At 36.9% G+C, this 13,189-nt stretch overlaps 1 protein-coding gene across 1 annotated transcript in view; it reads left to right on the forward strand.

The window, feature by feature from the left end:
* Positions 1 to 10,323, forward strand: part of SETD3 (SET domain containing 3, actin histidine methyltransferase) — a 65,265-nt gene extending 54,942 nt beyond the window's left edge. The window contains exons 9-13 of the mRNA XM_027730808.2: positions 1,698 to 1,772; positions 4,475 to 4,641; positions 5,292 to 5,377; positions 7,033 to 7,193; positions 7,786 to 10,323. Of these exons, the coding sequence (XP_027586609.1) occupies positions 1,698 to 1,772; positions 4,475 to 4,641; positions 5,292 to 5,377; positions 7,033 to 7,193; positions 7,786 to 8,229 (933 nt within the window). The 3' untranslated portion in view covers positions 8,230 to 10,323. The remainder of the gene's footprint in view (positions 1 to 1,697; positions 1,773 to 4,474; positions 4,642 to 5,291; positions 5,378 to 7,032; positions 7,194 to 7,785) is intronic.
* The last annotated feature ends 2,866 nt before the right edge of the window (positions 10,324 to 13,189 follow it).

A 13,189-nucleotide genomic window follows, 5' to 3' on the forward strand; every position in this document is an offset into this window, starting at 1 on the left:
CTTTATACACAACTTGAAATTCATGTATCAGTCTGCTTCAGAAATAAACTGAAGGGATGCAATTTGTCAGCTATCATGTGGGAAGAGAAGTAAACACCCTGTTAATTCTCTTACGTGACTGCTATTAAAAGAAAGAGGAAATAAGAATCTAGCACTCCATTATGCTTTGTAGAAAAATCTTTCAGAAGTGCTGCTGGGTTTCGTGCATTGTTGTTTTTTTGCTTTTTTTTAAAGGCAAAAATAAATTTTAAAAAAAATCAGTACTCTAGTGAAGCATGCTTAAACTGACAGAATGCTCCTCTTAAAATACTGGAATGTCTCCAATCTGTGAAAGTCTCCTGTTCCACCAGCATTTCGAGGGACTGGAATGGACTTTTCACATCCAGAAATATTTAATTGAGTTTACGCACTAAGAAAATTTCAGGATAGGTCAAGAGTTCCTTTTTTTTGAATGAAAGGTGTTCAAGTACTACAGCTTATGTTTCTCAGTGGACTGTACTGCATGACTCTCATGATCTCTTCTGATCTCAACATACCACGAACCCATTGGTGGACCTGCAGTGGTGGCACCCACACGCAGGTGTCTGCAGGGCTGGGCTGCCTGTGCTTGGGGCTGCCATTTGGGATTTGCTCCATCAGAGGCAAGTTCCCCAGGCTCACTTTGAAAGCGCTGTTTTGGCTGACAAATGCACATTTGATGATGCAAGCAGTACGAAACTATTAATGTGTAAGCCATCAACCAGGCTTTCAATATAATCTGTGGAGTTCTGTCTTTGGACAAGCTGCATCCAAGATGGGAATCAGGGTATACTGCAGCTCACATCAGCCAGCTTACAAAAAAAGTATGTTTTCATTTTCAAAGGCTGAGAGAGAATCTTTGGCCTCTTCCCGGTTTTTCCCCAGGCCCAGAGCATATTTTTCCATAAGTTAGCTCTGTCAGTGCTGAATTCAGACTACCCACCATAAAAGTTGCTCTCTGATTTTTCAGCAGCTTGTGTTCCATCCTGTGGCTGCATCTTTGGCAATAATATTCAAAAATGTGTTGTTTGTCACTTTATAAAAATATTACATTTTTAGGATAGCTTTACTTGTTAGTGTGACCCCTTTACAGTTTAGTAATTGTTTTTGGAAAAATACAGGTTTGTTAAGAAAGTTTATCCTCTTCCATTGCCTGCTACCATCACAAAACCCTTTTAGCATTTTAAGAGTATTACTTAACTTTTAGATAAAGGGATTATTTTCAAGTAAATTATAATTCTCTGAAGATTGTATCCCCTAAAGATCCATAGTTATCTAATCCTTTTTCATTGAGAGATCAAAAATGTGTTGGCAGTTGAAGGATAAAGCACAGCATATAGAGCTGTCAGTGCCTTGCTCCCTTGGGCCTCATGGGAATGACTGAAAGCTCCAGAACTTTATAACAAGCTACTGGCTTTAGCATGGCACTTTGTCTGTGGCCTATGGAGGCTACTTCCCTCAGAGCCTTCTGCTCGCTTCAGGTAGGTTATTTCCTTTAATGCGAAGATTGCTCGGGAGTTGTAAAGCCAACACTACCAGCTATATTCTGTCATGCAGAGAAAGAAATGTATGCAATTTCTGTTGTTAATATCTTATTTCCAATACGAAATTTTGTGTCAATGGTGGGAGAGACAAATATAAAATGCTAAAAGTGCTTTTGCCACTCTTTCCTTGGATAGATCACTACAGGCTACAATCTAGAAGATGACCGGTGTGAATGTGTGGCACTTCAGGATTTCAAGGCTGGAGAACAGGTAGTGTGAACAGTTATCTACATAATTGTTCTTTCATTAAGATCTGTGGACACTTGGTAACTCCCTACAAAATTTTGATAACAGAGTGGTGTGGGTTAAACCCTGCTACATTTGCATTTTAATATGCTGAGCTAATTCTGTGTGAAAATAGTACCAAACTAAACAAGTGTACATTTTGCAGAATAAAATAGTTTCTATCACTTGGTAGATCCCAACTATAGGAGAGTTTGATTCCTCATATTTTAGAGAACTAGTTGAAATATTTAATCACTGGTAAGTGCACATACACAGGCATCAGGCTTGATATTCTGGAGGAGCTTAATAAAAGGCCATATGCAAAGGACCAAAGATAAATATTTTTTAGATTTGGAGCAGCACTTTGTCTGCAACAGTGGATTGTAGAGTCTTTCTTAACAATCTTATTGGCTTGTTTCTTGTTAGTGTTCATTCATTTAAGAGGCAAAATGCAGTAGAGTTGCCAGTTATTTTACCCATGTTGTCATTGTCATGCTTAGTGAAAATGAGAAATTACCTAAAAATATACTCCCTCCCTCTCACACAGGCATGCATGCCTTTACCTCTTCACCCTGAAATACAGGGAGAATCTTGTAAAGATGCATGGAACAGTTCAGAATCCAGTATTTTGATCAAAACTGCTAAGAAACAAAAGCAAGTGTTCAAACTAGGGATGCGCTGAAGACAGTGGTTTCAGGAGTGTAGGAAATCTCCTGTGCTGTGTCAGCAGCCAGCCTAAACCCTCAAGTGTAGTAGCACTCCTTTTTTTCCTACTGCTTGAGCAACTGCAGTCAGCATGGCCAGACAAAGGCTTTGTCTATGAAACATCCTGAAATGTTTTATAACTCAGTCTCTGAGTTATTACATTTACTGTATAATCTTGCCAGTCTTACAATTTTTATAGTATTTTGGGTTTTGTTTTTCGTATGTATTGTTACCTTTTTTAGCAAGGAAGTGTCTGGAATTTTTTTTTTAATGTGTCTTTCCAGGGGTATATTTATCCTCATTGCTATGCTGGGGTTTACAGTGATTGTGTATTTTTGCTCTCAGAATTTGTTATGGTAGTCAAATATTTGCTGTTTTTTCCAGCAGTGGTGTGGTGAGTTAAAAGGGGTCCACAGTTTTTCCAGAAGTGATCCAATTTATAATTTTCCACAGCTGGCAATGGCATATAGCTGTTCTGACCGGTCTCTCCATTTCAATTATAGAGGCTTCCTCTATTTCAATTTTATTTTAGTAGTTTCACTTTGTCTGCTATTTATCAGAGTTGGTTTTTTTTAAATTTCTGTGCAAACTTTAACTGTTAGTGGCATCTTTAAAGCACTGTAATTATATAATGCTTCAGTCCTTTAATATACTGTACAGATGTTATTTCTTACAGTTTCAGCAGGAAGAGTGTATGATCCATGCTTTTACTACTAAAAAATGTGAGACAGTAAAGTCCACAGAATCTATCAAACGCTGGCCTGAAATAAAGCAACTTTCTCATTCTGTTTAATTGGATTTTTTTCCAAAACAGTCACGGGGCATAAGAGTATACTGTGTAATCTACGCATGATATGTGACTTTTAGTTGAATATGAGATGTATCACATTAGTTTTAAAACGTGAGAGGGTTAGCATCTCTTTCCTTAACCACTGCCTTAATATGCCTGGGCAGGTCACGTGTTCATCATATGAGTGTGTTACAGTATAATGTTTACTATAATTTAATATCATCCTTAAGCATTTAGTGCTTAGGATAAATAGTTCTAATATAAAATTGAAAACAAAGAAAGTAAATGGCATCATTGCTGTTATTGAGCCCTTTAGAGAGCACTGTGCCTTTCCCTGTCAGCTAGAGAGGAATGGAAGCTTGCAGGCATCCAGAGCGTTGCTGTACCCTGAGGTTCAGAAAGGAGTTCTGTAACTGTTGAAACTTCCTTTTCTAATTGACAATTCTGTTATCAAACAGGAGTGGGAAAATATCCTCTTGATGTGGGAGAAGACAATTGCTACTCTGACCTCTAGTCCCATGCATGCACTTCATACAGCCTAGCCCTGAGTTAAACACATTCTGCAGGTTATATTTAGGAACTTCTTTTTTAATGTGAAATAATGTAACCTGTATGCTTTAGATAAAAGAGTTCAGAGTAAAAGGCAAAAATAAGTACTGCCTGAACAGAGCTCAGATCTCTCTGTATGATACGCTGTGGTATATCCATAGCTTAAGGTAACATTAAAATGAAAGCAAAGTTGATCCATCAGCAACATAGGTTACTCCTTTGGGTGGACATTTGGTTGGGGAAAATGACTCCAGAAACACCATTTCTTTTAAGGGGCCTTCCTTGTCTTTTATTTTTTTAACCTTTATAAGGCATAGGACCTTTGAAAGCTTATTTCCATATACTGATACTTTATGACAGCATGAGAAAACAAATCATTTTTATTTTAAAGTATAGAATAAGAACTTCTCTCAAAGTCTCTGTTACGTGGATATGTTTAAATCTACCTCTAAAGTATAATTGCCACATTATATACACCATTTGTATCGATACCAGAAAACAAAGCATGTTTCTTCATATAACCAAATATACCTTGTACTCAGAATAGTAACTCTTTTGGGAAATAACTTTCAAATTATGTCAGTTTTGTGAGCTGATCTTAAGCTTTTTTCCTGTCCCTTCACTTCTCTTTTCATCCTTCTAGATTTACATTTTTTATGGCACTCGGTCAAACGCTGAATTTGTGATCCACAGTGGTTTTTTCTTTGATAATAATTCACATGACAGAGTGAAAATAAAGCTTGGCGTGAGTAAAAGTGACAGGCTGTATGCTATGAAGGCAGAGGTCTTAGCTCGTGCTGGTATCCCAACGTAAGTAAAACACAATACCATGGGGTTTTTAAAACGTTTCCAAGGTATATAGTGTCCAGTAGAGCATATATAAAGACTGTTCTGTGATAGTTTTCTTAGGTGTAATATTTCTCCTGTTTGTATAGCAAATTAAAGTTATTGTAATAATATTTACAGAAGTTCTCTGAGCTATATTATCATCTAATTTTAACCATATATAAGGAAAAAAGCCTTTGCTTTAATAACCATTTTAACAAAAACAGAGGAAGGATTAATTTGAAGCAATCTGTGGTTTTTCTTTCTTTTCTATCCCTTGCAGACATACTACAGTATATGAATCACAGCATTTTCCTTTAGTCTTTCAGTCCAGAGGGTACTATTAGGAGCAGCAGACATGAAACATTGCATTTTCATGAATTTATTATGAAAGCTGTGTAAAATAATTTTAAGTGTAAAATTGTAGAGATAATTATTCTTTTCAGAAATTTCTTTTCTTTCCAATTTCCCAGGTTAGGGAAGCTTTTCAGTTTGAACTAGTATTACCTACTTTTTTTTTAAAGTTACTTTTGTAACAGTACATTTACTTTAAGGTCTTTTATGTAGAAATAAGTTCAAAGATATGACAATTTAACTTGCATTTACTGTTGTTGTATGATTATTTCTTTTATTAGTTCTAGTGTTTTTGCCTTGCACGCCACTGAGCCTGCAATCTCTGCCCAGCTTTTGGCTTTCCTTCGAGTGTTTTGTATGAGTGAAGGTAGGATGTTTTATGAAGATAACCTAATTTATGTTTGTCTTGTTGTGGGGGTTTTTTTGGTTGGTTTTTTTTTGTTAGCCCAGCAATTGATAGACATTTATATAAAACATTAAGCTAGAAGATCGGAAAAGTTGAGGAGTTTAAGTTAAAAAGGAATCTGTAAGCTAGTGAGAAACCCAATTTTTAGCTATGCTTTCTGAGGGAATATTTCAGTAACTCCTAAAGCATGAGATGATACAATTTTTTATTTCTTTTAATCTCCCAGGCTGTTGTGAATGAGTGAGCTTTCAAGCTTGATCTCTAGTTCTTAGGTTTCAAAATAGTTCACGGAACAAGATCATGCAAGGCCTAGGGGTTTACATGCTTAAAATCATAGCATATTAGCCATCACTGCTGGAAGCATTTAAGTATGGAATTGGAATATTCTGTACTGTAGGAGAAATATGGAAGAGACATTTCAAAGTTGAGTATTTTCAATATTTTGGTAATTCTTAATTTAAAACCAATTTCTGTATTTGCAAACTGTATTTGTACTGTTTGCAGAGTACTTTGTACTCATGTTACTTTTTTTGTGGGGTAAAAATATGTGTACAATTAATAAATATTCACCTAATTTGTGCATAATATTCATAATGGCTGCTTGCTGGTTAGATGTAGCTTTGACAGTGAGAGAGTTTGTCATGATAGTGAGAGAGTTCTCTTGCAGTTAGGGAAACTGTGCAGGTGATGTGGATTTTAGTACCAGTAGGAATACTGAAGTTGTTGAGTTTTTGCATGCTTTCTTTAATAAAACCAGCATACCTTATTTAGTGTCATGTCTTCAGTTGCTCCTGTCATTCATTTTTTAGAACTTATAAAGAAATTAGAATATATTAGAATAGTTCATTTGGAAGGGAGCTACAATAGTCATCTATTCCAATTGCCTGACAGTTCTGGGAAGTAAACTCAAGTAAAGAAAATTTTAGGATGCTAATGAGGAAGTGAATTTTGGCTTGGAGAGGAAAATATATCCAGTGAACATTTTAATTGCATTTCTCTGGTATATGATTGTGCTCAGATTATTCTTATGTCTTAAATACTGTATAAGAAAATACCAAGAACCTACATGCAAGCTCTTAGTGAAGTTTGTGATAACTGCTTTGCAGGAGTGAAATTTATTAATTGAAAGATTAATGGAATTTGTCTAATGTCAAGGAGCTGATTAAATGTTTTCTGCTCTGTGTGAGGTTTGATGGATGTCTTTTCTGACCACCTGTAGGAAGTTTCTGCTACTGAAAAAGATTACCAAAACAATAGGAAAATTAATTCCACTGCTTTTTACATGCTCTTTGGCCTGTTCCTTTTATTATCAAAAAGTTTGCTGAACTCTTTAAACATTTAGTCCCTTTTGTTTATCAAGTATTTTACAGAACATTCCATCTCACTGTCACAGGCTTCTACTGTGTATGAGAGGCTGTGATTTATAAAGTATCTTTATTTCCAAGTGGAGCAGAATGCCGATTTTCAGCTGACCTCAAGACTTTCAGTTGTCTCTTTGAGCCAAACCCTAGAAATAACCAGCATATCTGATAATTCTTATTTGAGGAGAGGATTATTTTTTGTTAGCTGCTCAAAGCAGATTGTTTTTTAACAGATTGGTTTTGTACTTATTGTAGAAGAGCTGAAGGAGCACTTGATAGGTGAGCATGCCATTGACAAAATCTTCACTTTGGGCAACTCTGAGTTTCCTGTTAGCTGGGACAATGAAGTTAAACTTTGGACATTCCTAGAAGCCAGAGCATCCCTTCTTTTGAAAACCTATAAAACAACTGTGGAGGTAAAGTCATCATTATGTGTAATTTAAGTGTCTGAACTGTTCTGTGTTCTGTCCTTCATCTTGTCTTTGCAAACTTCAATCTGAATGTTAGTACATAATTCATTCTGTACTTTTTAAAGTGTAGAAACAGTTTTGCATTATCTAAGGAAAATCAAATAAGATTGCAAAAAAGAAAATTTTGTTAATGTAATTTTGTTAATTTATTTTTTCTTTGATTCTCCAAATAGAGACTACCTGCTTTTTTCTCTGCAAATAAGATGGGGAATCAGTTTCAACTTGTTGTCTGGAGTTGCATTCTACAGTCTGCAAAGAAATGCACTACTCTTGCAAGTGTATAAGTGAACCTACATGTTGCATATATTTGTGAAGTCGCCTGACTTCGCTTGTTATGCAGACTGATTTATGGAGAGAAATTTTGGGCTTCTTTACGAATTCATGACAAATTTGACTGGGACTCCTTGCAGACCCCCTCATGTCCATTTGTCTCAACCTGGAAATCCTGGTGTCACTGTTAACAGAAAGAGAGGAAAGGTGAAGGATTGTTTTATTGTGTTGGTTGTTACTAACAAACCTGCTTTTTTTTTCCTAACAGGGTGATAAGTCCTTCTTGGAGACTCATGACCTTACTCCACATGCGGTCATGGCTATCAAATTGCGCTTGGGTGAAAAAGAGATCTTGGAGAAAGCAGTGAAGAGTGCAGCTGCCAGCCGAGAGTATTATACCAAACAAATGGCAGATGGAGCTCCGCTTCCTAAGTATGAAGAGAGCAATATTGCCTTGTTGGAGAACACTGTGGCAGACTCTAGACTCCCTATTGTCCTGAGAAACCTAGAAGATGTGGAAGAGCAAGGGGACTTAAAGATTGATGAAGCCATTGATGCTGAAGTCACAGAGAATGGGTTTGTAAACAGTGAAAACTCTCTATTTAATGGGACCAAATCTGAAAGTGAAAATCTAAATAAAGAGAAAAGCAACAGAGGGACTGAAGCTGCCAAAGAATCTTCTTCAGAAAGTAATGATGAGGTTAAAGAATAGTCCTAAAATTTTACTTTCTTGTGAAATTAAACTAGCTGAAGTTTATGAACAGTGCATTTATGTTGGTGTGTTTCTTTGTTAACATTTCTCTTTCTGCAGAGAAAAATGGTTTTGCTGCTTTATATAAAATTGAATTTTAAGTTATTTAAAAGATTTAGCATCCCTTTTCAATTAAGATTGCCATCTTGCTTTCAGGCAAAAACTGGGGAAAGAGGTGCCTTTGGAAGATTTTGCAGCCCTTTGTTGAACCAAATGTATTTTCTTCCTGGGGAAGAATTAAGCTCTTCTATCTGCTGTGCGTTTGTTGTTCTGTCACTCTGACTACCGAAATTAAAAGCTTGCACTGCCTCCTGCCAAGAAAAGCAGAAGGCAGGACTGACTCGGTATTCAGCATGAAGGTGGGAGAGCATTACAGCAGAAAACTGGATGAGAGGATCAGAAACTTGGGAGACTGGAGGAAAACCTGTTTAAAATCAGGTGTGCCAGTCCAGAAAAAGGTAAGGTGGCAACCTTATGATTGGTAGTTTTAAATGTTGATGAGAATCCAAACTGTATACACTTTAAGTGATCTCTGAAGATTTCAGTTTACGTTCTCTTCTGTTTACTGTATAAAAGTATCTCATCTTCTTCAGTCAGAGTTAGGCTGCTACAGTACAACATTCACCAACTTTTAAAGGCTGACTACTTTTTATTTCCAGGCAGTACTTTTTATTTACAAGGTTGGCAGAGCTTCTGGAGATTTTGAAAACAGATAGGCCAAGCCACAGCTTTAAACTGTACTCATCAAAGTGAGGTCGCTTCCCAGCTTCTTCAGATTTTCACAACTAGCTAGAGATTTTCAAAGCTACACTTTTGACTAAACCATTATTAAAAGGAAAATATTATTAATATTCCTGTCTGCTACTCCTTCATTTCTGTGGTGTAGGATGTAACACTGAATGTGACATGGTTACCTGATCTTACTCAGCTTTGTCTTTTGGTTAAGATATTAATTGATACTGCTTTCTCAAAGGAAATGGCAAGCAGGCTGATGTAATTTTGGCCCAAGTCCAGACTCAGCCGAGTATGCCTTGAGCTTTACCATTTAGGTTGTGTCTTCATCTGCTGCACATTTCTTGGGATACCTCCACAGGTTAAGCAGGTCTACTGTCACCAGCAGTTTTGGTCACCATCATACTATATGTTTTAACTTCTCGGTGGAAACAATACAACCCTAGCACTGTGCAATATCAGAACAAGGGTAATTCCAAGGCTTGACTTTGAAATTACCTGGGTATTGGGAGGAGAGGAGGGTGGAATATTTTTATTTTGTTGGTGAATTTAGAGGAGTATAAAGTGATTTAATTCTGTTCTCGATATTAAGGACTTTGTCTTTTGCCTTTGTATCCTTAAGTTCACGATAATGGATAGAATGGAAAGCTTGGACAGTTGTTCAAAGCTCAGTAGAGGTTGCGAACTGCTCATCCAAGATCGGTTGCAGTAAAATCTCTTTTGGCGTATTCATAGTTTTATTAGATTTTGCTTCTCTTATACTGCAACTTGGAAAACGTGCTTTTGCATCAATCTTTGGTGCAATACACGTTTAAGTAGTGACTTTCAGGTTGTCATAGCAGTTCTGGTGTTCAGCTAGTATCAGTGCGGGGAAAATAGAAAAAATAGTTTTTTAAAAAATATTTCACTAAGAATGGCACGTTGCCATTGCACCTTGGATATTGCTTCATCACTAACAAGATGCTGGACCAGTATTTTTGTAACTATATGCTGCCTTTGGTAGAATGTTATGAATTGTTGTCTTGACAATTTAAATGTCATACAAAAGTCATTACGTTTTGGTTTTTATTAGGACCAATATTCCATTTCTGTTTCTGCCACTTACATTGCACAACATTGTACTAGATATTATGATGCAATTCTGAAACTAGCCTTCCCTGAAAATTATAACTGTAATTCAGAATTTAAATGCTTTGATTCAATCTGATACACTGTATTTTGTTCCAGTATTTGCTAATATCTATGGCTTAGCAAAGCCTGTGGTCACCACAGGACAGAATGTGTGGGTTTTCTTGAATAAAATATAGTTCTACCATGTCTTCACTAGTGAGTGTATTATACAACCAAAACCTCTACCTGCTACTGACTGCGGTATCTTTTGGGGTCTGTGGGAAGAGGAATACCTGTTCAGGTATACAGATAAAGATTAAAGGAGAAATAGCTGGGGGGGGGGGGTAGGGGGGAAGAAAAATATTCTAGTAAACAGAAAGGGAAAGTGTTCTATTGAATGCATGGTCAAATTCTTACTTTTCATTTGTTAGTGTTACTTAGAAAAATATGTTACACACAATAAAAATAGTGCGTAATCTAATTTTGTAATTTGCATTTTTCCTCTATGCATGTGATGGTTCCTCAGAAGCACTAACCTAAAACTTAAGCTTTTGAAAACTGAGGTGGAAACAAAAAAAAATTGGCACTGATGAGCCCTTATTACCATCTGTCATGAAAACAGACCTTTCAAAGCATTTTAAAGTTAACTTTCTTCATACTGTTTGGTTAAGAGGCTGTTCACACTAATCCCAGGCTAAATGCCAAATCTTGCTTCTGTTTAGCTATCTAAAGTATTCCTGTAAGAAAGACATCACTTGGATTTCTCGGACTGTTCTCCAAAAGCAAAACAGGGGAAAAAAAAACCTTTTGAATTTTACATGAACCTACCTACTGATAAATCGTTTCCCTAACAACCTATAACTAGTTTGGCTCTGTATGTGAGATGGTGTCCATATCCCTCTGTTGATAAAGTCAAATATACAAAATTGAGCAACAACCTCCACTCTGAAAAATGTTTGTAAAGTGTAAATGCAACCTTAGCTTAAGTGCTGTCATCGGTGAGGGAGAAATGAGAGCCTTCTGACTGTGGAGGTGAGATGGTTTATGTTCTTGGCTAGAATAAGTATTCTTTCCTTTGAACATCATTAAAAGACGGTATGTGCAGAAAATCTGTGCAACTCAACAGTGACTGCCTTCTTGAGGCTAATTTGCCTTTAGAGAGGAATGATCATCATGGAGTCAGGAAACCTCCATGATTCAGTGGTACTCTGGAAGATTTAGGTTACACAGACTTTTCTATTTCACATGTTTAGAAACAGGATTTAATATCTGCTGCTCTCCCTTCCATCCACTCTTATTTTATAGAAAGATATGCAAAGTAATTATGAAACATTATTTGAAATATTTTCAGTCAGACACAAGAAAAGTGCTCCCAAAATCCACTGCTCTTTTCTGATTTTATGGACTGAAAGTCAGTCCAACTATTTCTTGTACTCTGTACCAGACAGGAGTTTTCAGGAAAAAACATGCTCTGCCAAATTTATCTGATGAAGCAATACCCATCCCTTTTTCTCTAGAAGATTTTTAACTGATCCTTATTGAAGTCAGATATGACCACATGATTTTCACATAATTACCATCTATATTTAATAGTTTCTATCATGTTTTCTTCTTTGTATGCATTGTGTGCTGTGCAAAGTACAGCACATTAAATTGGTGACTCATGGTTAGAAGAGCTTTCTGAGCTTTTCTCAGTTTCTACATCTATTTCCTAACAAATGCCACAAGTTTGGAAACCGTGTGGAGGATTTTTCATCTAAAATAAAAAAAAATAAATCTTAATCCATAATTAAGAAAAAAAAAAGCCACAAATGGTCCTGGTTTCTGGACCTGGTGTCATTTTTAATCATGGAAGATTAAACTAGATAGGGAAGGAAAACAAGGAGATGTCCTTTCTGAAGTGGAAGATAAGAGCTGGACAAGTGAACAGCAGCTAGCTTGTCTGGGAGGCAGAGATTGCTGTTCTGAAGAATATGAACTTTAGGAATTATTTCAGTGAGTGTTCTAGAATAAAAGCATCTCCAGTTAGTTCTGTAATTACTGTGAGATTTTGATTTCACAATTAGACAAGGGCTTCACTTCCCCTAGGAACTGGTGAAAACATACAGATTGCAAACTGTTGTGTTGTGCTGACCTGGCAGCAAAGAGCAGATGTAAGTGGCTGCTGCCTTGCTGTCAGTGCAGTGCTGGGGCAACCAGAGGGAGTCTGGGTTGGAGTCATTGTTGTCCATTAACTTTTCCTCTGCATTTGTGGGACAACTGCTCGACACTAGGGGGTAAGGAAAGGCTTTGCTAATCCAACATGGAATGACTGGACAAAACCACAGAGAGCGGTGTGAAAATAGAAGATAGCGTTGTATTCAGGGCACTGACCTGAAACAACGTGCCTAGACTTAGAGACCTTCATTCACATGATATTTTTGGGTATAGGACAGTTTTATTATATAAAGTTGATCAAGCACAGAAGAGGCTTTTGAACCTGAGTCTTCTGTCTTTCCAGCTTGGAGAAACCAGACAATCATTTTCCAATTAAATCCAGTTCAGACATGGCAAAGTAGGTGATGCTGACCGCCACATCCTGTGCCTTTGAGCACCTTAACATGAATTGGAATGAAACAGGTCTCTGTAGCCCTTTGAGACTTGACTTTGCTTCTTCAGAAAGGTGTTTAAAATGTGCATGAGGATAGGGAATAGAATCTTGCATGTGTGAGTAATGTTGATTTCCCATCTGAATCACCATTATTTAAGCACAGATTCAAATACCAGAAGAATTAGATAGCTGAACTTAAAACACTTGTGTTTTATTTATTATTACTGTTCTTAAAAAATGGGCCAACTTGACAACCATGAACACACAGGTCATATGCCCTTTGAATAGGATCGACAGGGCCAAAAAGCACGTTTCCCTGTAGCAACCCATACATGAGAAAAGACCAAGAGTAGCTTAAATCCATCTTGGTTCCTTGTTTCACTTACAGATGTTACTGACCAGGTAGCCTCTTGCTTTGTGTTGGGCTGGGGCCGCTTGCCCAGTCCCTTGGTGCAGTCGCTATGCATCGGAAAGTGTGGGTTGTCCTCT

This window comes from Pipra filicauda, unplaced genomic scaffold (assembly GCF_003945595.2).
Source record: "Pipra filicauda isolate LSUMZ 115617 unplaced genomic scaffold, ASM394559v2 scaffold212_size3012638_pilon, whole genome shotgun sequence".
NCBI lineage: Eukaryota > Metazoa > Chordata > Aves > Passeriformes > Pipridae > Pipra > Pipra filicauda.